Source organism: Manis javanica, chromosome 2, assembly GCF_040802235.1.
Source record: "Manis javanica isolate MJ-LG chromosome 2, MJ_LKY, whole genome shotgun sequence".
NCBI classification, from domain to species: Eukaryota; Metazoa; Chordata; class Mammalia; order Pholidota; family Manidae; genus Manis; species Manis javanica.
In genome coordinates, this window is record NC_133157.1 from 27,265,392 (window position 1) to 27,293,336 (window position 27,945).

General features: G+C 35.6%; 1 protein-coding gene across 1 annotated transcript in view; it reads right to left on the reverse strand.

Moving 5' to 3' along the window:
- SMC2 (structural maintenance of chromosomes 2) overlaps positions 1-23,836 on the reverse strand; it is a 50,887-nt gene extending 27,051 nt beyond the window's left edge. Inside the window, exons 1-16 of the mRNA XM_073226896.1 lie at positions 21,285-23,836; positions 20,243-20,471; positions 19,507-19,656; positions 17,411-17,533; positions 16,259-16,297; positions 13,315-13,425; positions 13,082-13,126; positions 11,525-11,758; positions 11,167-11,316; positions 8,384-8,617; positions 7,589-7,748; positions 6,511-6,628; positions 5,787-5,925; positions 5,297-5,416; positions 3,506-3,710; positions 1,838-1,973 (exon numbers count right to left, since the gene is read on the reverse strand). Of these exons, the coding sequence (XP_073082997.1) occupies positions 1,838-1,973; positions 3,506-3,710; positions 5,297-5,416; positions 5,787-5,925; positions 6,511-6,628; positions 7,589-7,748; positions 8,384-8,617; positions 11,167-11,316; positions 11,525-11,758; positions 13,082-13,126; positions 13,315-13,425; positions 16,259-16,297; positions 17,411-17,533; positions 19,507-19,656; positions 20,243-20,410 (2,132 nt within the window). The 5' untranslated portion in view covers positions 20,411-20,471; positions 21,285-23,836. The remainder of the gene's footprint in view (positions 1-1,837; positions 1,974-3,505; positions 3,711-5,296; positions 5,417-5,786; positions 5,926-6,510; positions 6,629-7,588; positions 7,749-8,383; positions 8,618-11,166; positions 11,317-11,524; positions 11,759-13,081; positions 13,127-13,314; positions 13,426-16,258; positions 16,298-17,410; positions 17,534-19,506; positions 19,657-20,242; positions 20,472-21,284) is intronic.
- Positions 23,837-27,945: the final 4,109 nt, after the last annotated feature.

Below are 27,945 nucleotides of genomic sequence, written 5' to 3' on the forward strand. Positions count from 1 at the left end.
CTCCATAGTTACCCATAACAAAAACAGATTAATAAAACAATTACACAAAATTTCAAAATTTGATTAATCCCCATTTCAAATTAAAAAAAAAAAAGCCTACATTTGTGGTGAAACTGATAGTTTGAAAAGGAAGAGTACTGAACTTAACATTTGCAATCCACTTTTCCTGCAAATCCTGTAATTCTACTCCATTTCTGGCTGTTTAAAGTTATTTCTTTGGAAGGTAATTAGCTAATTAAGCTGTAGTGAATTTCAAGTCATAATAAATTCATAAGGTAGCTTGTCACTAGAAATTTATGACTTGAGAAAAAATAAGGAAGCAACTTATAAATACTTCCTTGAGTATTCCTGCCTGGACTGTTTAACAGCAATTGGAACCATAATTTTCAAAGCATTTTTCAATTCATTTAAAATGCAGTATATAGACATTTGGAAAAAAAAAAGATATAAATCATTTTCCTGATTCAGTCCATGAAAGAATGGCTTTAGTTGACCCTCCCCACTCCCATAGTTTTCAAAATCTATTTCCTTTCTTTGATCTTAATATATAAGGCAATTCTCCAAAACAAATGATCTAATACTGCTGAACAAAGTTAACTGTCTAAGGCCAGTATGACTACAAGCCCCACTACCTTGGCCAGAGCTTTGATGTATCTCAGAGAAATTTTGTTTCATCTTTCTCACAGAAAAAGTTCACTCACTTTATGATTAATTTACGCTAATGAATGTAAGGTGCACGTTTTTACAAGTACATGAAATCTGAAAGTGGGTATTTTGATATAATTTATATCTTGGATGGCCAATTGACTGATTATGATACGCTCTTCCATATATGTGATGTCTCAAAAAAGACTAAGCTTTGATAATTTCTGAAGATGAATGTCAAAAAATCATCTCAAATGAATATATTAAATAGTCATCTTCTCAGTGAGGCTTTTTCCTGGCCAATCTGAAATTTCAAAATCTCATTGCCCTGGATAGTTCCCAACTACTTTCCTATTTTATTTTCTTCTTCTTAGACTTAGCAGTATTTACTAACTTAATATTCTTTGTTGTCTGTTTCCCTAACCATATGAAAAGATGAAAGAAGAGATTTATCTGTTTGACTCACTGCAATTCCCAACTCCTAGAAGAGTACTCAGCACAGGCTACTCAATAGTGAATAATGTTAAGTGACAAACAGAGGCTACATTAAGTAGCATGATCCCAATAAAAAAAATGCATATGTACCTGTATCATAAACACACAGAAGTAATTTTGAAGGTACACATCCATACCTGTATCAACACCCACACAGAAGAATCACTGTAGTAAGGAAACACTTAAATTTTGGCAGTGCCATGAACTTGCTTGCCTCCTCCATAGGCAACCTAGTGATCTTTAATATTTAAAGGAGAGCCACAATGCTGCTTAACTTAGTGTAGACCCCCCTAAGAATGAATGCTATACTGTATCAAATCAAGACTTTAATATCCTTTGGTATCAACCTCCAATGAGTCTCCAACATTTCCACCCACACATAATGGTTTTCCACTGATCCAAGCAAATGTTAAATCTATCTCAACAGGGAAAGGGGAATATTTGGCTTTTTTTTTCCCTTTTGTTAATTAGCTTTCCCTGTATTATTATAACAAAGACATTTTTATCAGAAAAAAAATGGATAAATGATAAAGAAGTTACCAACTCACAAATTATTCAAATTAAACCAAGGATATTATTATTCAAAGTCAAAGTTTTATTTCTTTAAATGAAAGTCAATTTTCTTTCATTTTTTTTACTATGCAGATCTTTACTCAAAAAAACTTAAAAATATGGCTTAACACAACAGAAGTCTTACTTTTCAGCAGTGTTTTTAAGACTTGCTAATTCTTCTTCTAAAGCTTGTAGCTCATTCTCCTTGATTCTCAGCTCATCTTGAACATCTTTAAGTTCTTGAAACTTAGTTAAAATAGAAGCTGCCTGGGACCGAGCACCTGGTAGATTGAAACAGGTCTTGGACAATAAGTTACCACATATGTAATAAACTAAAAGCTTTCTAAGAGACTTGCACTTGAAATGATTCAATAGCAAATCTCTCATGGTTAAAGCTATGTTTCATCTGTGCATCTTAGGACATCATACTTGATAAGAAGTAATCCTAAGTAGATGTGGTAGACTGCTTATTTAAAATAATCACTGATCCTACCTATGGGGCCCATCCCTCCAAGGTCCATTTTCCTCCCCACTATTATCAGGCTTAGCCATGTGATTTTACTATAATAAAAGGGGAATGAATGTGCCTCTTCTGAAAGTGAGCTTTAACAGGCAACACGTTAAGTCACCATTTGTTTTCCCTTTCCCATGAGAAAAGTATGTTCAAAATAGGGACTATTCTTCTTTCATCCTGGTCCCAGAATAACAATGGAACAGAGACAACTGACAGTTAATGTAGCATAATTATGGAATGAACTCATAAGCCACTGAGCTTGAGGGCTGTTTCTTTTCACATCATAACCTGGTTTACACACTGATACAGCAGCATAAGCAGAGTAAATTGGTTTGGCTTAACAAGCAACTATAATTGTCAAGTAACAGGCTGAGGTGTTAGGTTGGCAAGAAAACTCTATAGGTTTGGTGAGAAAATACAAAGGTCAATCAGAAATGCTAATATGGGCACTTCGTTAATATGGTATGGGGTTACATATGTGCCAATCCCTTAAGGACGAACTTCAAGAATATCCAAATTAATGAAATCTGAAAAGTTTCCTCTGTTTTTAGTTATTTAAAAATATGTGGCCTCTCTTTACCTTCCAATTACACATACTAATTACTGTGTACTGGAGAAGTTAATACTTGATCATGGAATTCATTTTGATGGCTATTGTTTTCTTGGCCTAGAAAGAAATTAAGTGACTTATCTCATGAGGCATTATGAAGCCTTTTGGTTTGACTGAAAACAAATTCTGAAATCAGACTTCTTTCTGAATTCAAATTCTGAGCTTTAATACTTACCTGCATGTTATTTAAACTAGTCTGTACCTTAGTTCTACAACTGTACTAAAGATGATGGTAATATGCCCACCACATAGTTGCTATACGGATTGAATGAGTTAATTTTTTAAAGCCCTGGGCTATATAGAAAGATAAAAATGTTCTGCATCTGCATTGTCCAATTATCCATTAACCATTTGTGGTTAATGAATTCTTCAAATTTGACTGGTCCAACTGAGAAAATTCTTTTTATCTGACTTAAATATAAGAGCCACATGTGGCTAGTGACTACTGACTTGGATAGCAGAATTTTACAACACTGCCTGGTACACAGTAAGTACTGTATTTCAGTGTTTGTTATGACATGGTCACTTGACACTGATCTGGAAACTCAATGTAGCAAATATCAGAAGAAAAATATAATCATTATCTAAGAATTGCTTTCTTAAGGTATTAAATCCACTACTTCCTATTTAAAAAAAACACATCATCATACAGCATAGAATTGTGAGAACAAAACTGATGTAAAACCTACCTCCACTCAATGTCCCATGAGGATCAAATACATCACCTCCTAGAGTTACAGTTCTAGTCATAATCCTTTTATCAAAAGCCACTTTTTTTGCATTATCCATATTGTCACAAACAAATGTTGTTCCAAAGACAAATTCCATTGCTTTTTGAAGTTCTGGTTTGTATTTAACCAAGGAAAGAGCCACATGAACATTGTTAGAGCCAACCTGTGGGAAAACAACAGATATAATAAATACTATCCCTTTCTTTCAAATACTATTTTACAAAATAGTAAAAACTGCTATGGAAGAAATTTAAGTAATACTTATCTAGAATTATAATTCCTTTTGAACTTTCTAAAATGCTTTGGAAAACTCAAGAGTTTTAGGAAAAAAACAGTTTCAGGTTTAAACATTAAAAGATCTACTGTTAAGTAAAATATATAGCTAACAGGGATTATCAGAGTTTCTGTCATGCAGGAGCCACCACCAAGTTTCTAAATCTAAAATGGACAATATGGACACACTTTCTTAAAGTACAGCAATTGTTAAATCAACACAATTTATAAAATGTTTTGTTTTAGTTGTTAATTTCATTCCACAGTGAATACTTTTTTAATTCAAACTGAACATACTAGGGCAGCTACATACAAGTTACAGAAATAAAAGCACAACCAATTATTGATTAAAAATAATACAAAAATACCTCAGTCCTTTATTTTGATCCAATTGTCTCTTCTCAACCTCTGCCCATCTTTTTAGAACTAAGCATCCTTTATATAGCTTACAGCAGCAGAAATCAAAATGAAGGCAGCTCTATATGACACAAGTTCAGTACTGTCCTCTGACACAGCAGCTATTAAATGGGTCTGGTTAAGGGATCTAGGTAGAAATTATCTTTGCTGTTACCTTAAATCCCAATTTACTTCTAACACTGGGATGTGACCTAAGGCTGATGTTACTTTCAAAGCCTTCTAGACCCAAATGTGATTTTCCAAAATAAAGGAAGTCTAATGAAAAATACCCCCTTGAATTATTCTGCACTCATCTTTCTTCTCCTAATAATATATATATCAATACAACTGTATTTTGAAATAAGTTTCATTGAAGGCTCTGAATTTCAGCAAGTACACTGAACATCCATTTAGTTATCTTAATTACAAATGCATTTCTAGGTTTCACAGAACTGACATTTTAACCCAAGCACTTGGAATGCCTGCTTGATAAGAAACTGATAGTGAATGTTATGACTGGCTTATTTTTACCCAATTTTATACAGCCACAACAGCCATTTAAAAGCATTTCTTTGTATTAGCAGATCGACTTTAGGCGGGATATCCCAGTCACCTGCACTGTATGTCCCTAGGTTGGAAGGCAATCTGAAAGAACTCTAAAGGAGAAGCAAATCTGCAAACCAGACCTTCCACCATGGTTGTCACTGTGGGCAGCTTAAGTGTGCCTGGCATGAAAAACATTGACAAATTATGGTATTTATGTACAACTCTATAATTCTAACTATTCATAAATCAGAAATTTAATATTTACTACCACCTGATAGTCATGTGACTTAAGGCTTAAAGACATTCTAATACTACAACTTTGAAATAGCTAAGTGAGTTTTAGTCCTCCAATATTTCTCTTCTCTTTCCATCTAATTTCAGAAAAGCCAACTCTATTTTTCTTTTGTATCTTAATTTTTTTAAGCATGGTAACAATACAATTTTGTGGCCCTGCATGTGATTGTTCCCTTTAAATTAATGTCTCCTAATTTAAAAAAAAGTAAGATTCAGATAAAGCATATAAATAAGACTTACAAGACTCTGAGCAACTCTCAAAGTTTCTGGAGCAATACATCTGGCTGAAATTTTATTGAGTGGAATTATAGTGTACCGACGCTTCAATTCCCCCTTTTCTAGTAGCTTTTTTCCAGTGACCTAAAACATTGTGAATTTGCAATAAAACATTAATGATGACAGAAAACATCCAAATGGAAATACTCCAAGTTTAGGAAACCATAATCAAATAAATGTTTAAACAGTGACTACTATTCTGAACAATCAAAAGTCTTAAGATTGATAATATGCATTCTGGGTTCCTGAGTAAGTATGAGACTTCCTCTGGAATAGTTTATCAAATATAATCATTAATAAAATAAAAACCATTAATTGAATAGTTTCACCCTGTAAAGATAAGCAACTTTAGGAAAAGCTTAAAACATCTATGAAAGTACCCAATTCTTCCAGCAGCCCATAATTTTTCAAGCTAAAGATCATTACACATTTTATTTAATTAAAATCAATTTACCTCTGTGTCTACTACAACATTGTACAGTCGTTCCCCAGCCACCAATTCTAAAGCTGTGGTTGCAGAAGTATCTTTCACACTAATCAGAGAAGCTACAAGTCCTTTCACACAATTTCTATTCCAGTGCTTCTCTGGATCCCTAAAACAGAAAAGTTGACAAAAATTAATCATAGATATGAAAATAGAAAAGTTGTATTTTACTGGTGGTCAAAAGCTCTTTCTGACAACACATGAGATTGAAAACAGAAAAATCACACAGTTTTAACATAAAAAAAAATTTTAAATGTCTCGAACGACTAGTCAGCTATTTTTAAATCAATCAAAAGATCTTCCAGTATATGTTTTTCCTTAACAAAAATAACTTTGATGTTCTGATCTTTTAATACATGTATTGCTCTATTCCATGAAAAAAAAAACAAGTAGTAAAACAAATTATAAAACGTTAATGTTGATATTTAACATTAATGACAGAATAACTAAAGAAACTGTACTGAGATTAAATTTCCCTCTTGTTGGTCTTAAGACAGTAGCATTAGTAGCCATTAAATTTCATAAGAATTTTCTCTATCAACATTTGAACATTTTGATAAACATTTAAGTAAAGCATTTCAGCAACTTACAATAATTTTCATACAAAACTCAGTGTCAATTAAATTTTCAGACTGCCTTCCAGCTTAAAAACACTTATTACATAATGTTAAAATTTAAGGTTTAAATGTCTTACTTGTAAGCAAATCGAAGATTGGGAAATTTGGCCAAAAGAGCTTCATATGTTTCTTTTAATCTACTGATATCACGAGAGAGCTGCCTGCGCTTTTCCAGATGGCTTTCTTCCTTGTTTTCTGAACAATCACAAGTAAATTGAAACTAAGTTTTAAAAAATAAAATACTCTATGCTCTCTTACAACACTAAACTATGTTTTCTACCTTTATCTTGCATCTACCTACCACTTCAGCATTTTATTAAAAATAAACATAATAATAATAATAAAGGGAGAAATGCAGGATCTACATATAAATCAAGTATACAAATCAAACGAATATTCATATTTGACCTGATTGTTTATAGTTCATAATGCGTGATCAAAACTGAACGTTTCTGTGATGACTGCCCTTGTACTGTTCACCATGTAAGAACTTATTCACTATGTAAGAATTTGTTCACCATGTAAGAACTTGTTTGTTATGCTTCAGAAGATTGGAGACTAACGAGAATTAGGCTTGGGGTGGATTAATGATTGTGCATTGAGCATTGACTCCCCTATACAGAATTTTATTGTTGTTAACAACCATTTGATCAATAAATATGAGAGATGCCCTCTCAAAAAATAAATAAATTAATTAATTAATTAATTTAAAAAATAAAATACTCTATTGTTTTAAGGAAAATATTAGTAATCTCTATTTCCAAAGCATTTCTGGAAGCAAAATACAAACTTCTGTTAAGTATTAAATAAAAAATCCAAATTTCTATCGTGTGAAGTAGGCATTATTTCCAACAAATAACACAATTTTCTTTCCAAGAAATAGATGAATTGAATTTCTACTAATGTAGAAATATACAAATGACATCTTCGAGTTGTCTAGAGTGATTGAAGTACAAAATTTTCAGTAGCGAGTTTTAAAAATTCAAAGGGTTGTGTTACTTACTTTTGTGACTACAAACATATCTTATAGTAACCATTAATAGGGTAAAAGTTTTTCCAACTTCCTATTTCCTTTATTTAAGTTCATTTCTATCAACAGATTTCCTTTAAGTTCATTTCTACCTCAGATTTAATATCATGTCTTTAAAGGCAAACCTTCATAATTTAGCTTTTTCATTTCTGCTTCAAGTTTTTCTTTAAGTTTTTTCACAGCCTCTAAAGCTTCTTGATCCTTCCTGTAGCCACTATCCATCTTTTTAACTTCAGCTTGTTTGGTTTTTAATTCTTGTTGGGCATGTTTCAACTTCATCTGAGCCTGCAATAGTAAAACATACCACACTATGTGAGGCAGACAGTAGTAGTGATTAAGTGACTACAGACAAGTTTCATAACCACTATAATAGGTTGACAAACCTTTCACAATTATGAAATCAGAGTAGGGAAACTAAAGACTGGAATATAGGTAAATGGGAGGTAGAAATACATCCAAGGAGGATGTTACAGCTTCAGAAACAAGGTTTTATGAAACAAGGTTTTATGTGGTGGGCATAGAAAATGGAGAGGATATTCTTGCTTTCCTGTTTAAGTTCAAGATTTCAACTTTATGATGTCAGTAAAAACAGCAAAGAAAAATTAAAGTAATTGACTAATGTCAAATATCCACAAAACTCTGTGACCAGAGTAAAGCATTTACTGCACTTACAATTTCAATTAAATGCAAAGGTATCTTGTTTCACAGCATCTTAAAGTATCATTAATATTCAACAATCAACATATTTGAATTTTGTTGTATTAGGTGCTATAGAGTGATAGAATAAAGTAAAAATGATCTTTGATATTGATCTGATTATTTTCAACATTTTGTAACAATTGCTAAAGCATAATATGAAGCAGCGTCTTGGGATTGGGGGGGGGCGCAGCAATCACACAGTGCTTACTGTCTATATTTACCTGTTTGGCTTCTGTCTGAGCTTTACTTATGTCATTTTTACAAGCCATCATTTGACCAGCAAGAGTTGCTTCTGCTCCATCTTCATTACTGGACAGGCCAGCGGAAACAGCATTGAAGTGTTGCTGTGCAGCAGCCAAAGCTTCAGCATCTTTGTTACTTGCTTCTTGAAGGGAATTCAGCCCATCTGTTATCTTTTTAACCTCTTTCTCCTTTGCTGCTAAAGTTTTAGAATCCTTAAGGAAGAGTTTCAGATTTGAAACATATTTTAGGAAAACCACCCATTTTCTTACACACATATACCCTTATGTCATCAAATTTCATAGCAGTATGAAGCAGGCATGGTAATAAGGAAAATAATTTAACCATCATAACTTTAAGTACTTTACTCCGGTTCTGAAGTTCTCTCTGTTCTTAAATGTAGTTTTATCCTACTAGAAATATTTTCATCCCATATGAATATGGGAGACAATGAGCTAAAACATCATTGCAAATTTAAACCATTTGAAGAAACTAAAAATCAGTTTCTAAATCTATAGAATTGAAATAAGAGTTTTCCTACACCAAGCTTAAAAATAGAGATTTTAGGATTAAGAGCATGTCTATGTAAGTATTTCTGTAGACTATTAAGGGCCATAAAATTGAAGTACAAAATAATTGTGGGACTAGCATTACTAACATTTAACACCTTTTAAGGTTTATTAACTATAGATATCTAACCCTATGCAAGACACCAGCACCGGGGGGAAAAAAAAATCCAGCTATACTGTTTATATGAAAGTGAATAGAAATTTTGGTCTGTGTATTTGACTCATGATTCATTAAGTATTTATTAGATGTTTAACATGCACCAGGCATTGTTCTAGACATTAATGACACACAGACTCCTCAGAGAGCCTATGTTCTAGGGTGGAAGATGTAGTAAACAAATAAAGCAAGGTAAAGGGATGGAAAGTGATGGGAACCACTTTTTAAGAATGATGAGGGAAGGCCTTTTTGTGATGACATTTTGAGCAGAAACCTAAATGAAATAAAAAGAGTGACCACACTAACAGTAGGGGGACTCTACACTTGGCCAACTGAGGAATATGCTTGGGTATTTGTGGAACTGTGTGTGGATCACAATGAACAAGTGGTAAAGAGGAACCAGGAGTCACATGATGTAGGTAGAGTTCTGGAAGCCATGGTGAAGATTGGATTTAATTACACATGTGACTTTGAAACCAAGTCTATTAAAAGCACAGGAGTGACGTGATCCAATTTATATTTTAGCTTCTGTAAAGAACAGGCTGTGTAGAGTGGCAACAATAAAAGTAAAGCAACTATTAAGGACTATTAGTATTGCAGTATTCCTCCTGGGAAGTAATGGCTTAGCAGTGATGGAGCTCATGGAAAGTGGCTGTACTCTGGATATACTTTTAAAGTCAACAGAATTTGCTGCTGATGATATAGAGGTTTGAGAGAAAAGGGAAAATCCAACACTCTTAAGATTTCTGGACTGAACAATTAGGTTAATAGTGGTGCCATTTATTGACATGAGGAAAATTCAGTACCTAAAGGGCAGGTTTAGGTAACCAGGGAAAATGTGTTCTATTTTGGATATGTTGTTTTAAATGTTTTGTCAGCCATCGTGTAAAAATGTCAAGTAGGTAGATAAATGAGTCTAGGATTCAGAGAAGCCAAGGCTAATTGTACATTTGATAAGCATCAAAATATAGATGATATTTAGGGCTATTGGGCTGAATGGGATCACCTAAGAAATTAGTGTGTATGGAAAAAGTATGAGCACTAGCCCTAAGGCATGCCAATGTTTATATTTTGATTTATATTTCTAGCATGGATTCAATATTTGTATATCCAACCACTTATTTGACTCTCTACTTAGATGTCTAGTAGCATCTCAAGCCAGATGTTCACATGGTACTGCTTCGTATTTTCTACCCAGCTAATGGTAACCTGATTTCCAATTTTCAAGACAAAAATCTAGAGTTTTTCAATCCTTCCTTTCATGTTCAACAACCAATCTGTCAGGTCTACGTTGTTGAACCTACCCTTAAAACACAGAATCCCCTAAATTCTCTCATTACACCCACTTCTACTGCATTTATCCAAAGGCTATCACCTAATAACTGGATTCCCTGCATTGTCTCTTTATCTTTATCTTCAAAACAGTAAGAACAGCCCATTAAAACAAAAAATGTCAATTTTTCTGCTCCACGAACTCCAGTGGCTTCCCGTTATCTCTAAGAATAAAGGTCACATCTTGCAAAACCACATGTGCTTTTACACCTCATTCCCTTTCTGCATTCCTATTACTCAGTGCTAATCAGCTATACTGATCTCCTTGCTTTTCCAATACTTCAGGCACTTAGGTCAATTAGTCTTCAGCCTAGAACATCTTCCCCCACAGCCTCCCAATTGACTTTTATTGTTATCTGACTCCCTTCAGGGTTTATGAACTACCACCCTCTCAGAGACTTTCAATGGCTACTCAATTCAAACTCCCAAGCTATACCTCTCTTTATATATTCCTAATCCTCTCCCATTTTACTTTTTTGTCTCCACATCAGTTACCACTCCCTAACATGGTATATATTTCACCTTCTTATTTCCTTCATCATTGCTTCCCTCACTGAAATAAAGACTCACAAAGCATTTTGACCATTTTGTCACTTCATCCACTGCTACATTATAGCCCAACTACACTTGGTTCATAGCAGACATTAAGTAATAACAGAATGGATAAATGTATACTAGTGGAATTAAATTAAACTTATTTGCTTACCTCAACCATATTTTTTTCTAGCTCTTCACGTTTGTTCTCTTCACTTGTCAGATTTTTCTTCTTGAGATCAAAGGCACTTTGAGATTTAGTATTAACTCTCTGGGCTTCTGCAAGAGCATCTTCTAAAGATCGGAGTATACCTCCACTTTCCTATAATTCAATTCAATCAACATACTTTAAATTCGTTCATGTTGTCATTTTCTTATATGATTTCTATATGAATGATTTACTTTTTAAGCTATTTCATTATCATACTTTAACATCAACACAGAAGACAATGCCCAATCTTAAATAATCACATATATAATTCAACATTTTTTCACAGGGCATATTATCTATTCTTATATATATGTCTGACCTTATCTTTTCCTTTTTCCAATTCTTCTATTTCATGATTGAGTGCTTTTATTTTTTTATCATTCTCAGACAATTCTTCTTGAAGCTTTACAACTTTATCCTGCATTTCTTTTAACTCCTCAGCTGAACGTTCTCTGGTGTCTTCAGCCAGCAAAAACTGATAAGCAACATATAAACGACTTAAATGTTCTATTTCTCTCATTACTTTTTGGTACTCCAAGTAGGAAGATCTTTCCTGAAAGAGAAATCACCAATAAAGTATAACTCAAAATTCATAATTAAAATAAATTTGAAGAATCAAACTGCACAGCATGTATAATATTTCCCACTATACCTTAGATTAAGTAATCATGGATTATAAATTTTAGGTCACTTTAATGACATAATAACTCTGGCTTTTTAGATAGTATTTCATTATACCATCTCTAGTGAATCCTACATGGTTATTTCTTAACCAAGAAATGTGAACATAAGGTTCACAGACTGTGGGTAGTTAAAAAGTCTGTAAATACAACGTACACAAATGCCAACAAAACACTATCACACGTATTGAGCAGCAGTTATTACCAAGAGCCTACCCAACACTCATTCCAGTAACTATTTACAAGTATTTGCTGACACATTACTAAACTTGATTCCCATAAGGACCCTCTGGACCAAAGTAAAAATTAAAAGTCTCCAATTTAAAGATGAAGAAACAAATTCCCAAGTGGTTAAATGACTGCTCCACATTGTCAGATTTAGAAAGAATTGGGCAAAATCAGGTATGAAACCTAGTTTACACTCATGATCTAAAGTTTCCTAGTAAATAATGCATACAAAGGGGGTGCCTCAAGATCACAATTTTTCAATTTTTCCAATAACACCTACAATACTTTTAGATTCAAGACAGCTGAGAAGCATCAAATTTTAAAGAACATTTAATAAATTACCAAAAAGCATAACTTTAAAACATATGGGTAACTGATGAGCTATTGTGTTGTACACTTGAAACCAAAGTAAGACTGTATATCAATTATACTTCAATGACATATATATATATATATATATAATAAAACTATATATATATAATAAAACTATATATATATAATAAAACTATATATGTATACAAAGACTATAGAGAAAACCTAGTCTTCTGTTTCAGTTACCAATTGCCTTGACCAATTGCCAGCAATAATTGTTTTTACTATTATCCTAGAAGTTATTTACTCTATCAACAAGGGTAAACATATTGTATCTTTAAGAAATGTTTTGTTCAATTTAATTATCCAGAAAAATCTATAGATTTATTTCTCTTCAAGTAATAAAATCTGGCGTGTCATTTTCTGAGATTATGAAGAGCTTCTCCAAAATCATTATGACTTAAAAGATATGAAGTACATATCCTCTACAAATAGAAGGCTGAATATGGAGTACCAACTCTAACTCCTTATCTCAAATCTTGATAAAGATTCATGAGAAATAGTATACATTTCCTCCCTGTGTGTATGATCTTCGATACATCACCAGTTTTGAGAGATATTTTGATTATGGCTGTCCTCATGTCTATGGGAAATACCTCTTTTAATTTTTGAATGGTTGGAGTAATCTCTTCTTCAAGTATCTGGAAAATAAAGGAAAATCATATTTTTTATTATGTGAAGGATCATTAAGAAATATTAAAAAGGAGAAGCATGGAGGATTAATGAAAGCAGAGTGGGGAGGAAGAGGCGGGTTCCCACTTTACAGCAGAGAAACTCTAAATGCAAAAGTACTCTCTTCTCTAAAAATATTTCATATAAACTTAATTACCGTCTTAATTTCTTTCAGCTTAGCCTCCTTTTTTTCTATAGTTTTCTGGGCAGCTATTTTTTTGTATTCATACATCCTGGTTCCAGCTGCTTCTTCTATCATGGACAAAATCTAGAAGACAGTATCACTGTATTAACAATGAGACCCAGACAATCAGTCTCATTGGCATTTATACTAAGTACATAATTTAAAGCCTTAATCTCACTAAGCATATTACCCAAAGGATTATAAATGTTAAGTTTTAACAAAATATGCGCATTAGTCATAACTCATTCAAGAAACATTTCTGGCCCTCACTCTTATTCTAAAGCCAAACTTAATGCTACACTGACATTCCAGAGTACATCTCTATTAAAAATGAAGCCAGCAGTTTCACCCTCCTCTTTTCCTTCAATTACAAGTATAAAAAAAGCAAAGTCTAACAACATTCAATTTCACTTTAGAAGTTTCTATTTAAAACTGTTCCAGGTGAGACTCAAGCCATTTAAGTTCCTACATGGATGAAGAAGCATGGCTTACTATTTGCATCACAACTGTAGCTTGTGCTTTAAGAACTTGGGCAAATAAATTTCTCTGTGCCTCAGTTCTTCACCCACAGAGTACTAATATCTTACAGCATTGTTCAGAATTAAAATAATTCATGTGAAAAGCACTCTGAAAAAGGCAAATGCCTTTTATAATTTCCTAAGGACAATTTTGCCAATTGTCCAATATTCTTTTTTCAGAAGTTTCTACTCACCATTACTCCCTATCTCAAGATTATCTGGAAACCACTTTGATTTCTATGTATTTGGCAGGTTTCAAATTAGAAGTTTTCCCTTAATATGTTATCTAAAGCAAATAAGCATGACCTATGTTCAAATCAGACTTTTATTATCAATTATCAGTCTATTTAGCACTTCTCAATAGAAAGGAATAACGGAAGAACCTTTGTTCTTGTACAAAACATTCATTCTTTCATACCAACTCTCCTCAAGGGGCTCCATGAGAAAATTAAGTTTTAATGACCAGAGTAATCCATTGGATGTAATGAATTAATTTCATTCAAATCTTTTTCTGTAGATTTAACTCTGACATGGAATACTGGGCAGAAAGGCTGCAATCCACAGTCAAAATGTATTTTAATATTGGGCACATAAAACTCCTAGAAGAAAACCTTGGCAGGAAGTGCCTTGACATTGGTCTGGGTGATGATTTTGATTTGACACCAAAACCAAAGTCAACAGCATCAAAAATACACAAGTGGGACTGTATCAAATTTAAAAGTTTCTGCACAACAAAGGAAACCATCAACAAAATGAAAGGGAACTTCTAGAGTGGGAGAATATATTTGTAAATCATGTATCTGATAAGGGAATATCCAAATACATAAAGAACTCATACAACTCAACAGGAAAAATCAAACAATCCAATCAAAATATGGGCAGAGGATGTGAATAAATATTTTTCCATAGAAGACATACACATAGCCAACAGGTATATGAAAGGTGCTCAGAAACACTAATCATCAGGGAAATGCAAATCAAAGCCACAATGTGATGTTACCTATTAGAATGACAATTGCCAAAAAAAAAAAGCAATAAGTATTGGTAGGCACATGGACAAAAGGGAACCTCTGTGCATTGTTAGTGGGATTATAAATTGGTGCAGCCACTATGTAAAACAAACACACTAACTTAAAGAGTTATCTGTACTCCTGCATTCACTGCAGCATTATTTCCAATAGCCAAGACATGGGAATAACCTAAGTGCTCACTGCTGGATGAATGGATTAAGATAATGTGCTCTCTGTATCTATTTATATATACAATAGAATATTACTCAGACATAAAAAAGAAGGAGATCTTGCTATTGCAACAATGTGAATGGACCTTGAGGGCATTATGCTAAGTGAAATAAATCAGAGAGAAAGACAAACACTGTATGATACCACTTATATGTGGAATCTTAAACCAATCGAAAAAAAAAAAATCCAAACTTAAGGATACTTTAAAGTTAAGAGAAGTAGATCTTACAAGATCTTAAGAGAACACATTTTTTAAAAGTTCTTATCACAAGATAAAAATGTGTAACTATGCAGTGATGGATGTTCACTGGACTTATTGTGATCATTTCACAACATACACATGTTTATCAAGTCATTATGTTGTGCACCTGAATCTTGTATGTCAATTATAACTCTATTAAAAAAATTATTTCTAAAAATCTGATTAAAAATCCATGCCTTTTCTTACACATTCTCACTTTATCTTCTGAACAGATCTGAGGTAAGGATTATTGATTCCAATTTATGGGTGAGGAAATTAAGGCTCAGAAGGGTTAAGTACATAACTCAAAAGAAAAAAAAAAGTTGGGCACAATTCCAAAAAAATCCCCACAAAACCCTACTTTCTTTAGTCATTCTTTAATAATGTTTCCAAGAATGTTAACAATGGAAAAAATTGTGCTAAAATTGATTACTTAGAAAATTAAAACAATACACATGAATGGGTCTAGAGCGTATTAAGTTCAGTGAAATAAACCAGGCAGAGAAAAACAAATACCGAATAATTCCACTTATTTGTGGAGTATAAAAACAAAGCAAAATAGATAGAACAAAATAGCAGTAGACTCATAGACAATGAGAAGTGATTAATGGTTACCATGCAAGAGGGGTTGGGGAGGGGGAAGGAGACAAAGAGGCACAATAATTCTCCATCACAATAAAAGTTGTTTGTGGGGATGGTACAGCACAGAGAATACAGTTAATGATTCTGTAACATCTTATTTACCACAATTGATAGATAATGACTGCAATATGGGTAACTGTTGAACCACTGTGTTGTATATTTGAAACCAACATTAGATTGCACATCAATGATACTTTAATTTAAAAAAAAAACAAAAAAAAACAATACCTATAATTACTGTTTTTACTGTCTATATATAGAGCAAGTACTCTTACCTCTGGAGGTTTCATATTCAATACTTTTGTAATTCGGCCCTGAAAATAAAATGGCAAACTTACTATAATAGTAACAAATTACAAAAAGAGTAACTGAAGAGCCTACATGTTTATCTGCACTGAAGCTGTTGTATCCTAACATACCAATCCTTTGGAAGTTCTTTTTTTCATTCTATATGAAAAGATACTTTTATTAGATTTGAGATGAAAGGTATCTTGTAATTTTAGTATTTTGCTATTCACTCTCACTTATCAGTGATACAAATTATGTTCTTAAATGATATAAAGTTAACTCAGACCTTATTCTGAGACAGTTAATATTAACTATTATTAAGCAAGACTTACCATTAAGCAAGACTCCAGTTCTAAAACAGGTTAAGCATATACAATTTAGTTTAATTATTGGACATGTCTTGATTCTTTTTGATAGCCCTTTAATTCCTACAGACTGCATATTTCTAGTTCTCACATAGAATAGTAAAATGTTTTATATCAAGGCCAGAAATTCATCAAATTCATACAGTATCCAAAAAAGCTCAAATCAACAAAACCAAAAACAAACAAACAAAAACCTCCTGCTACTTAACCCTGAGAATCATATTACTTAAGAATTTAGATTCATGTAAATTTTCAGCACTGAGGCTATGACATAGTGAAAATTATTTTTGGTTCCATTAGGATACTGCCATTGATCTTGGGATGAGTTTCTCAAAGGATAGAAAGGATAGCTGGCTGGATCTAGTGAGATAACATAAGGTAAAGATAACATTAGCCCTTATTTTTCATTTGAGTAAGTCTCTAAAGAAGAAAATTATTTAAATTTTAACGTATATTTGAACTTAAAAATGCTTTAATCCAGTATTGAAAGGATATACTATGAGAATTTTTTGTTAAATAGTAGCCATGTACTGTTCCTGTAAGAACAAAGTAAGTCAAGGAAAATTATTTCTAGACATTCTTTAAAATTCAAATGTATATAACATTAACATATCAGTACAAATAACTAACCCATATTTCTTAACAGGTGCCCAACACCAGCATACTAATAAAAAATGGAAAAACCAAAAAGAAACACTTTTTCTATTGTAGTAACTTAAAAAATAAAAGATGTAAATACCACTATCAAAGATATAAAGACCACAAACAAAATACCTGCATGATGAGAAAGTGAGGGTTGTTAACATTAAGGCCAACAGAACAGAAGAGATCCTGTACTCTGGTATTGTTTGCATTTACTCCATTGATTAAATATTTATTTCTGCCACCAATAACCACCTAAAAAGGAAAGTATTTTAAAAGGTATAAATGAATACGTACATCTTTAGCTAGGATGATAAATTCCAAATATATTATCTTTCATTTGCTTGTCCTGTCAAACTAGTGGTAAGCCAACCAATTATGAGAGTGGAGAAGTACAACATGATCAGGAATGAGACTGATTCAGGACATGTGGCTTCTAACCCAGGACTTTTGCTAACTATGCATGTGACCTCACCACACATAAATCTCCTAACCTCCCGTGTGAGACTAGTTCTCTAAGATTGCTTCCAGCTTTATGTTTCCAAGTATGTGTAAAACATATTTTCTATCCCTGATCACCATCTTTTTGCAATTTTTCCTCTTCCTCCACTTTTAATTTCCTATGGAACAGAAGTCAGATCCTAAAACTAAAGACAAGGAGTTTAATAGCAGTCCAGACAAGATTCTAAAACAGATTATTAAAGACATGACTTGTGAGTACCTGGATCCTTCAGTTCAGCATGGAATCCATATGAACAATTTATACCAGACACCAGCTTATTCATTCTCTACTATAGCTCTCACACTGTCATTTATTGGGTGTGAATGTCTCACCCACCATATTTTGAGGTCCTTAACAGACAAGATCTGCTTCTCATTCTTCTATTTATATTTCCCAGTGCTTTCAAGGATGCCCAGTATAAATCAAGCACTCAATATTGAATAAATGCCAATTCATTTCTTTTCCTGACAGGATTATTTGGTTAGTAGATCATACATTAATATATTTCAACAGTAGGTCTAGTAAACCCATAAGTAATTTGACAAAGTGTTTATAACAAAATTCTGGAGACGATACAGGCATATGGACTTGTATGAGGACAGGAATTTTATACGGATTAGTGGCAGACTTACTGAAAACTCCTGTAGAGTGATTATTTAATGGATACTTAATGGCACAGAACAGGATTCTGCCCCAAACTACAATGCTTATTTTTGTTTGTTTTTTAAACAGAGGTTTTCATTAAAATAGAAAGGGAAATAAAGTTATATAATGCTGAGATGTTAAATAAGTGAGAGTTAACAGAACTTTTAAAAATAAAACTTTGGTAAACTGAAACTAATGTCTGACTTCTATAAAGAAAAAGGTTTTAAGGGATAAGTTTAAGGTCCTGCATTGGTTTCAAAAACTTGCTTACATACAGGAAATGGAGGTAACATGGCTAAGTAATAGCACACATGAAAAAATTAGTGATTTTAAGAAAATAGGATATGAATTCATAATGCATTATGAATTCCCCAATGTCATATGGGGAAAAATAGTAAAGTACATAAAATGAAAGATGGGACAATTCTTAATTTTGTCCTAACTAGACCAATTCTGACACATGCAATTTGCAGTGTTGTGCATTAAAAAAAGGATATAAAAAATTGGAGCCAGAAACAACTGAAGGAACTAGAAACTAGATTCTTTACAAGCAGTAAAGGAACTAGAAAACAACTAAATATCGATTGAAAGACATAGATTTAGCTTAGAAAACACCTAGACTTTCAGAACACTTAAATATTGAAATATGGAATATATTAAATTTGCCCTCCATGCTCTCAAGGGAAACAGCATTAATGTGTAAATCCTGAAGATAGCACTGTCTCAATTTATAGGAATAATTTTCTGATTAGACCTATCCAAAAACCGAACAGGTTCCCTTAGAAGATAGCAAGTTCCCAAGTACTAGGAGTATTCCAGCACAAAAAAGATGCAGGCATGGGTCAAGATTTAAGCATGGCTGAGTGCTTGTACTGATGACTTTTCAGATATCTTTCTATCCTTTTGGTAAATGATGGAATTTGTATAATCAAAATTTTAACAAGGCAGACATTCTTAGGGAATCTAGTATTTGATGCATCCATTCTGCTCATAAACTTTTCCTCTCCAGCAAAGTCATACTGCTAAAAAATACAACAGACAAGCAAATTCTTAGGTATCCAAATATTTAGCAGTCACTTACCTGCCTTGTTACTGTAATTTCATCATGAACCTCAAATCCTAAAGGACTTTGCTTTTTGTCAGAATTATCAAAGGTGATTGACACTGAAGCTTTGGTAATACCAGCCTGTCCATTTTTGTAAACTAAATCTTGTAAATTAGAAGCCCGAACCTAAAGTAAGAAAAGTGTTATCAATTATAAAAACCTGTACTGAACAAAATGGCACTAAAAGGGGTTTCCCATATAGTGTTCCCAAGTAGCCAGGCAGTTATATTCACACAAAAGGAAAGGAAAAGGGCAACAACCTGAAATGAACACCTTTCTCCAGTTTTTCAACGCTGAAATGAATTGTTTTCTACTCATTTCTTAACAAAAGTTAATTTGAAAGACTGAAGGGAAGATAATGTCTAAGCATTTCACTATTTATCCAATCCTATTAGGAGATCCTGAAAAAGCATTTTAACACAGAGGGGTGAGGAGCGGGAATATGGACTATGGAATGAGACTGCCTTGAAGTAACAATATCTGTCTTTACGTATTGCTCCAAATATCTTAAGAGGACAACCCTTAGGCAACCCCTCTACTTTTCTATTTTCTAACCTAAAAAATGGAGTAATACCTACCTTTAAAGGTCTGCACTGACGTGTAAAATAATTCATATAAAGTAAAAAATGCAAATAAGAGAAAACTGGCAAGTTTCCAATTCTCTTTTTGAGGTTCCTTAAATTTACATTAAGTCAGAAAGTTTACACTTTACCTGAGACAGGTTGGAGATGCCCAGCAAAAAGCAGATGGAGTCCAATATATTGGATTTTCCACTACCATTTAAACCAGTAATAGCATTGAAGAGGGGATCAAAACCATTGACCTCAGTTCTCTGAGCATAGGACTTGAATCCCTCAAGAATGATTGACTTAATATGCATTTTCACCACCGACTTGCACCGGTAAACCTCTGCTACCAATCAAACAGGCCACAAAGTAGTTCTGTATAAACAAGAAACACGTAAATGTAAAGCAAATTTGGAACCATAGTGACTGTAAAAACTAAAAAGCAAAAACGACAGCTCAACAGAAATAAAACAGCCACTTGACAAGCTACTTCCTCTAAAGTAAACGTACCCTTTCCAACTTGAAAACATAACGATAGTTAGTCACTACCTGGAAGTTAACTAAACCGTTAATTCAACCTGGAAGTCAACTACTTACCTCTCCAGGTTTATCTTCCACCGTTATTATACTCTAGCTGACACAGACTACTAATTCTTTCGTAGCCTCTTCCTCCTGCCTGTAAAGTCTTTCTCCCCATACTTGCAGGGCTCCCTCTCCTTTGCTGCACTCCTGTCTTCGCTCAAATGTCCTCTTCCTCGTGACTTCCCTATATGAAAGAGCACCTCTACCTATTCCCTAACTCCGCTTTGATTACCTTCATGGTACTTAAGGCTGACACCAAACAATACTCGTTTGTTCATCTATCCTACTGCACGTTGCTGTAGGATCTTTGCCTGCCGCCACCGCCGTACGCACGACTGCCTGACTCGAGAGCTGGGCTTAGGAGGGGGGTTGTCAGTACGTATCCATGAAAGAAGAATCCCCTATGCTCTCCAGTCTCTTGCTTTCATGTAGGCTGTTCCCTCGCCTCTCCAGGCCTTCCTGTGAACACTTCCTCGCCAGACTCCAAGGCTGGGCAGGAACCAGCCATCCCGACAGGGATCCCTGAGGCCTGACTTAGCCGGAGCCACGCCTCCCGCCTGAAAGGCCAGGCCAGGCCGAGCCAGCTGCACGCACACGCCGCCTCACCTCTCGTCAGGTCTCGACTGGAGGCGCCCCGAAGCTCCTCCAGGCCCTCGGGGCGGAGAGCGGGCCCACCTCGCCGGGCCTGGGCGCTACGGAAGGAGAACTACCAGAGCTGCCGCAACCCTCGCCCGCGCTCGGCACCGGGCCGAACTATTTATGTCTTTGAATTTAGGCGCGAGCAAAGGACCCCACCGCCGCGGCCTATTTCATTGGCTGCTGCCTAGCAGATGCCTGATTTAGGGGTTCCATTTTCCCCAAAGCGACAGATGCATAGAAGAGAGGGTCCTGGCAATGGCAGCTCCGAGGGTGCCACGACTCGAGCTTGACAACGAAAGGAGCAGGCGGCGTAGGTCGCGATCGGCGTCCGGCACCCATTGGGCAGCCACGTCCCCGGCCCAGGGCCTCGCGCCTCACCGCCCCGCTCTCCGATGGCCGCCCGGAGCCCCCGCCCTCCTGCGGGCCGCGGGGCGCCGCTGGAGTTGTTTACGGCCGCCGGAGGGGTCCCGCTCTCCCCCTCGCTCTGCTCCGGCGCCTCAGACTCCTCCGCGTTGGCTCAGATTCGTGGACCGGGCCTGGGAGGTGCCGAACTTCGAGACCCGGCCCGCGTCTGGCTCCGCCCCTGGCGGGCCTGGGCCTCTGACGGGCCTTCCCGGGTCCGGAAGAGGAAGTGGAGCTGTGCGGAGCCCAGAGCGGAGACCGTGTGGGGCCGGTGGTTGCAGCGGGACGTGCGGGTTTCCCCTTAAACGCCTACCAGCGTGAAACGTTACGCAGTGTGGCAGAACTGCCAGTTCAGGTCATTTTTTGGCAACACCTTACAGCAGCCAATATTTATTGAGCTGTGTGAGAGGCAGGCCCAAAAGGCTTTTTAAGATTTTAACCCCGTGAAATCCGTGACATTCTCATTTTACAGACAAGCAAACTGAGTCACAGATAAGCAATTTACTCTGAGTAGTAAATGGGAAAGCTGAGAATTTTTCCCCAGCAGTCTGGCTCCAGAGCGCATACTGAAGCGTTACCTACCGCTCCTCCGTGTATGCAATCCAGTACTACTAACAATAGGTCCTGTATTTGTGTGTATTATTTAAATTAAAAAAGGAAGGAAACACTGGCTAGTTTATTCACAGTTGAGCATATTGTCGCTAATGAGTTAGGAAGGACTTGCCTCGGAGTGCACTGGGGTGCAGTCCCTAAGTAATGGACGAGAAGACGGTATGGCCGTATATTTTTTGACCATGTATATGAAGTTGCTTTTTTACCCTCGGATTGGCCTTACAGTATTCCACACCTGTCTTAACTACCAAGAATGGGCCTATGTTTTGAAGTTCTTTGCTACTGAAGAGAATAAGTTTTGCGGGTTTTTTTGTTTGTTTGTTTAAGGAAGAGTTTACTTGCTGTCACATCCCACTTCTTTCTTTAATGTCAATCGTGACTGGCCCAGCATCATCTAAACAGTTATCTTTGTCTATTTTAATTCCTGCATCTCCTACACTCCACAGCTCTTCACTTGTACTTATGATTTTATTCAGTCTTAATCTATTTATTTTCAACTGTGTCCCTTCATTTCATCACTTTGTGAATGAATAATTTTTAAGTTGCCAACATACTCTACTGTGGTTTTCATCCTGTGAAATTAACATCTCTGGGGGTGAAAACAATGTGTTAAAACAACATTAGCTTTGCACTTGTCTAATTGGTGGCTTATATGTTTCAAATGGATGAAAAGGTGCAAATGTACTTTTGCTGAATAAGGACTTCTGGGTAGTTCTAAGTATACACATCAAACTACTCGATGTATTTATTAAAATGCACATTGCTTACAGGGTAAAGCCGTTATCAGCTTTAGTCATGGAGCGTGCTAGGAACACTGTGGAATTTCTGTCAGTATAGATAGGCTTGTGGGAATCACTAAAGGCTGACGTAGAACTTTGCCTCCTGGATCACCACAGGAAACTGGAGGGTAGATTGGGTGCAAACAGAGCACTATTGCGATTTCATCAGAAATGTGCATCAGAAGCTTTTTTTTTTATTTGGTATTATTAATCTCATCAGAAGCTTTTGAAAGCTTCAAAACCGGCAGACTAGTGGAGGCCTGGCCCTTGTGTAGAAGGCAGCACCAACAAGGGCACGATAAAAGCCCTGACGCGAAACTTGTGAAAATGCTAGCCGCCTACTCTTCCAGGGCACTGGGAAGGACCTTCTTCTCCCCGGTGCTCTTTTCTAACTTTGGAGTCCTAAAGTAGGCCTTCTTGAAACGTGGATGAATTCTCTCTCCGTGGAACTTAGAAGAAAAAGTGAAAGAACTGCACCTTCACAGGAAAAATAAGGGAAGGTTAATTCATTTTGCTGTGAAACTAATTTTGGCTTCAAGGGAAGGAATTGAAAATGACAAGAAGTTCATTGTAAACTTGTATTGAGTAGCAAATACTTGGATACAAGTACGACATCTGACAAACTTGGAAAGAAATAGAGCTGAGCATAATTTAAAATGAATAGAAAAGAAAGTGATTACATTCATTCATCTGTGGGATCTGGTTAGACCCATTCATTGTCATTTCAATGACAATATTGCTTTCAATACTACATGTTTTGTTTGGTTCTTTGTGATATCTGCCTATTCTTTCTATTTTGCCTCTTTAATAAAATTAAATCTTTATCTTTTCTTTCAGGTCCTTCTATTATTCCTAGCTTTTACGCTCTTTATTGTTTACAACATTTGCTGATGTACTCAAAGTGATTTATTTGCTCCTCTGGTGCTGTTCTGAGATGGGGTTGTTTTTTTTACGGGAGTCTCTTCTGCCTTGAATTGAGAGTCCCTTCAGAACAGTTATGTATTTGCTTCTGCCAGGGTTCTTTGGCTCCTAAAGATCCTGAAGCATTTGTAAATTATTATTTCTCAATTTTTGGTTCCTGAATTATGCAAGTATTGTAAATTTGTATCTATTGCAGGCCTGGGTTTTTGATTTCTCACAGGCACCTTTGGTTTTAACTCTTATCCAAAGCTCCAGAAAAAGAACCAACTTCTTTGCCTATTCACCAGACTAGTAGGTGAAATTTTTCTAGTCCCAGTTCTTTAAGGTGCAAGGTTTTACCTAAGGGCCTAGTTCCAGCTGCTCCGCCTCACTGAAATTCAAGGCCCTGTGCTTATGCATTGAACCAGCTAGTGATCCCTACAGCCAAGTTCATAATGTTGGAGGGCTGCCAGGGCATCCACTCCAGTGCTTCTAATTTTCAATTTGTTTTGGCACTGAGAACTTCCCGTTTGTGTTCTTATTTTCTGTTATGAGCTTGGTATTTAGTTTATGTAATAGTTATATTTTATCCAGTATTCAGGAGTTCATAAAGGGAAGTTCAGCCAGCATGCTAAAGAAGGTCTTCCCATGGACTTTTCAGGAATAATATCAGTGATCTTTGTTTTGCTGTTGCCCAAGCCTTGCTCTCAGATTTTCATACACAAAGTAGCTTTTCCTAAAAAAAAAAACACAGAGAAAGACTTGTACCAGCTCTTAAGAAAATATTTTCACATACTGCCCATAAAATCCAGTCTCTCACTTATATTTGTTTTTCCGGGTTTTCCAGCTCTCCTTGGCTTTCCTCACTTGCATGCTGGTTCATGGCCACAGCTGCTCTTCTCCTGTGCTTTGCCACTGCCCTTCCTTTACAGGGAAGATTGTGGGCTCCACTTCCTCAAACATTATTCTCATTCACTGTTCTCCCTGTCAGAATGGTCTCTTACTACTTTTTATTTCAAATCCATACACATCTGCGTGACCTGCCAGTTGGTTCCCTTTTATTACCAACTCAATTCTTAATTGATCCAAGTAGACTTTTGGCTCTTACTAGATTCTTTTTTTTTACAAAAGATCTGCCTTTTCTGTAATTAATGTTTCCTTTACCTGTTACATTATTCTGCAGTCTTCTACAGTCACAAGTATTTCCTTTTCAAAATCTGACTTAAATTTCCTACTTCAACAATACTCATTAGCTGCCAGTCTCTGCCCTCTTTAAAGTTCTACAAAATATATATGTTATCAGAAATATGTCACTTCTTCACTTTGTATAAATCCTTGATGAAAACTGCCTACAGAATTAATTCTAATTTCTTTAATGTGATATGCCTGGCCTTTCATAATTTATTCTCAACCTGCTTTGCCAGGCTTACCTCCTACTATTTCTCCCTTAGATTACCATGTCTTCTTTTGTTCACTACTATGAACTAAGCACCAACCAATGACAAAAAGTAATGTTAGATAAGCTTGTTAATGAATGAATAGTGAATTCAATAGACATGTAAATAATTCCTATATTATACTAAGAATTGTGATAGGTGCTGGGGTACAAAGATGAATAAGATGTGAGCCAGTCCCCAAGAAGACTAACTGAGTAGAGATGACAAGTATGGAGACGAGAGAAGAGCGGAAGGCATTATAAATGAAGTATGGAAGGGCAGGGCATGGATGATAAACATAGGTAAGAGGCAAGAAGCAGGGAAATTTAATGTAGGAGATGCACAGAAGCCAGATTATGAGAATTGTATGTGCCATCTTAAAGAACTTTGGGTCGTTCCTGAAATATTGATGTTCTCTTCTCCATCTCTGTGTCTTTGCACATGTTGAATTTGAAATGCTTATCCCTTCTCCAAATCTCCCCCAGTGTGTATTTCTATTGCAAACTCCAAATCTGATCCATTTCTGGATGAATTACTTGCAATTTCTTTTGTAATCCATTAACCCTTTATCCAGACTTTCTTCTGACCTCAATTCCTATTGTGACATAATATCTCAGGACCTACACATAGTGGACAATACATATTGGTTGAATATCAATATGTTGAAGGTGTTTATTTGCTGCTTTCTGAGTAAGATAAAGAATAGATTAAAAAAGAAAAATGACTTGAAAATTCTGAATATTCACATGTATAATATCTTCCACAAACTAAGGTTCAGAAAGTTAATGGTAGTGATTATTTCTCATTGATGTAACACTGAAAAAATGTTTATACTGGCTAGCAGTGTCATATTTGCATAATACCATCAGTGACCACTGTGACATTCTTAAGGCTGAGGAATCTGCTGTGGAATACACATCCCAGCTTTTTGCTTCAGAGGGCTCTCAGTAATATGTACTTTCCCCTGACCTGCTTTTTGGTCGGTAAAGTGAACAGCTTCTACTATGCAGTTCCAGGTTGAAAATATAATTCCAAGTATCACCACTTCCTATTACCATCCCTCCTTTGTACTCCTTTATTACACACACAGACTCCTGTTACCTGTTACTATCTTTATTAATTTGTATGTCTGTCTCTCCCCACTGGAAGCACATTGGTATCAATGTTCTTGCCTTATTAATGTCTGTAAAACTAGCTTTCAGCCCAATTCCTGACACAGTTGTGCTCAATAAATGTTGACTGAATGGATGAATAACTGCATGAACATATAAAGATTATAAAGGTGGCCATTCTTTCTAAGTCAAAGAATACTCATTCTCTGTTTTTAGATTTTTCAAAAGGATATTGGATGTTTTGCTGTTATTTTTAACCTTTTAAAAATTTCTAGGTAAGTACCTGCATACTCTATCACAAGTTACTATAAAGGAGTGACCTTGAACACTAAATTTCCTCCCTTTGCTATTCTGGCCTTATATCTGTTACCCATGTAACACTGACTTACACTCCACCTCTACCTGCCTTTGAGGGGGTGATAGGGAATCCATGGCCCTCCATTTACTTCCTTTCAGTCTCCACTTTCCCTATAATCTATGCTCCCCAAATCCCACTCCCAACCCTTAAGTGTAGATCTTGCCCTTTGGTTCCCAAGGAACTTCAGATCAGGATAGTATAACATCAGTATATTCCAAAGAGTTTGAGGGCTTTTATTCCTTTAAAATACAGCATTTGTTGTTTATCACAGCACTATTTACAATAGCCAAGAAATGGAAGCAACCTAAGTGTCCATCAGTAGATGAATGGATAATAAAGAAGAGGTGGTACATATACACAATGGAATATTATTCACCCATAAGAAGAAAACAAATCCTACCATTTGCAACAACATGGATAGAGCTAGAGGGTATTATACTCAGTGAAATAAGCCAGGCAGAGAAAGACAAGTACCAAATGATTTCACTCATCTGTGGAGTATAAGAACAAAGAAAAAACTGAAGGAACAAAGCAGCAGCAGACTCACAGAACCCAAGAATGGACTAACAGTTACCAAAGGGAAAGGGACTGGGGAGGATGGATGGGAAGGGAGGGATAAGGGTGAAAAAGGGGCATTACGATTAGCACACATAATGTAGCAGGGGGAGGGGGGACATGGGAAAGGCAGTATATACAGAGAAGACAAGTAATGATTCTGTAGCATCTTACTATACTGATGGACAGTGACTGTAATGGGGTATGTGAGGGGGACTTGATAATAGGAGGAGTCTAGTAACCATAATGTTCAAGTAATTGTACATTAACAATATTAAAAATAAAATAAAATAAAGTAAATACAGCATTTGTAGGACATTCATAGTAGAGTTCAGGTGGGGGGCTTCAGCAATTCGAATCCAGTTTTTTTCATGTACTTTGTCAATAGACAATAAAAATCATGTTTCTGAGTCTTTTCTGCCATTTCCAGATCTCCTCTCCTAATCTCCTATGGGTAAATGCTTGAAAAATCTG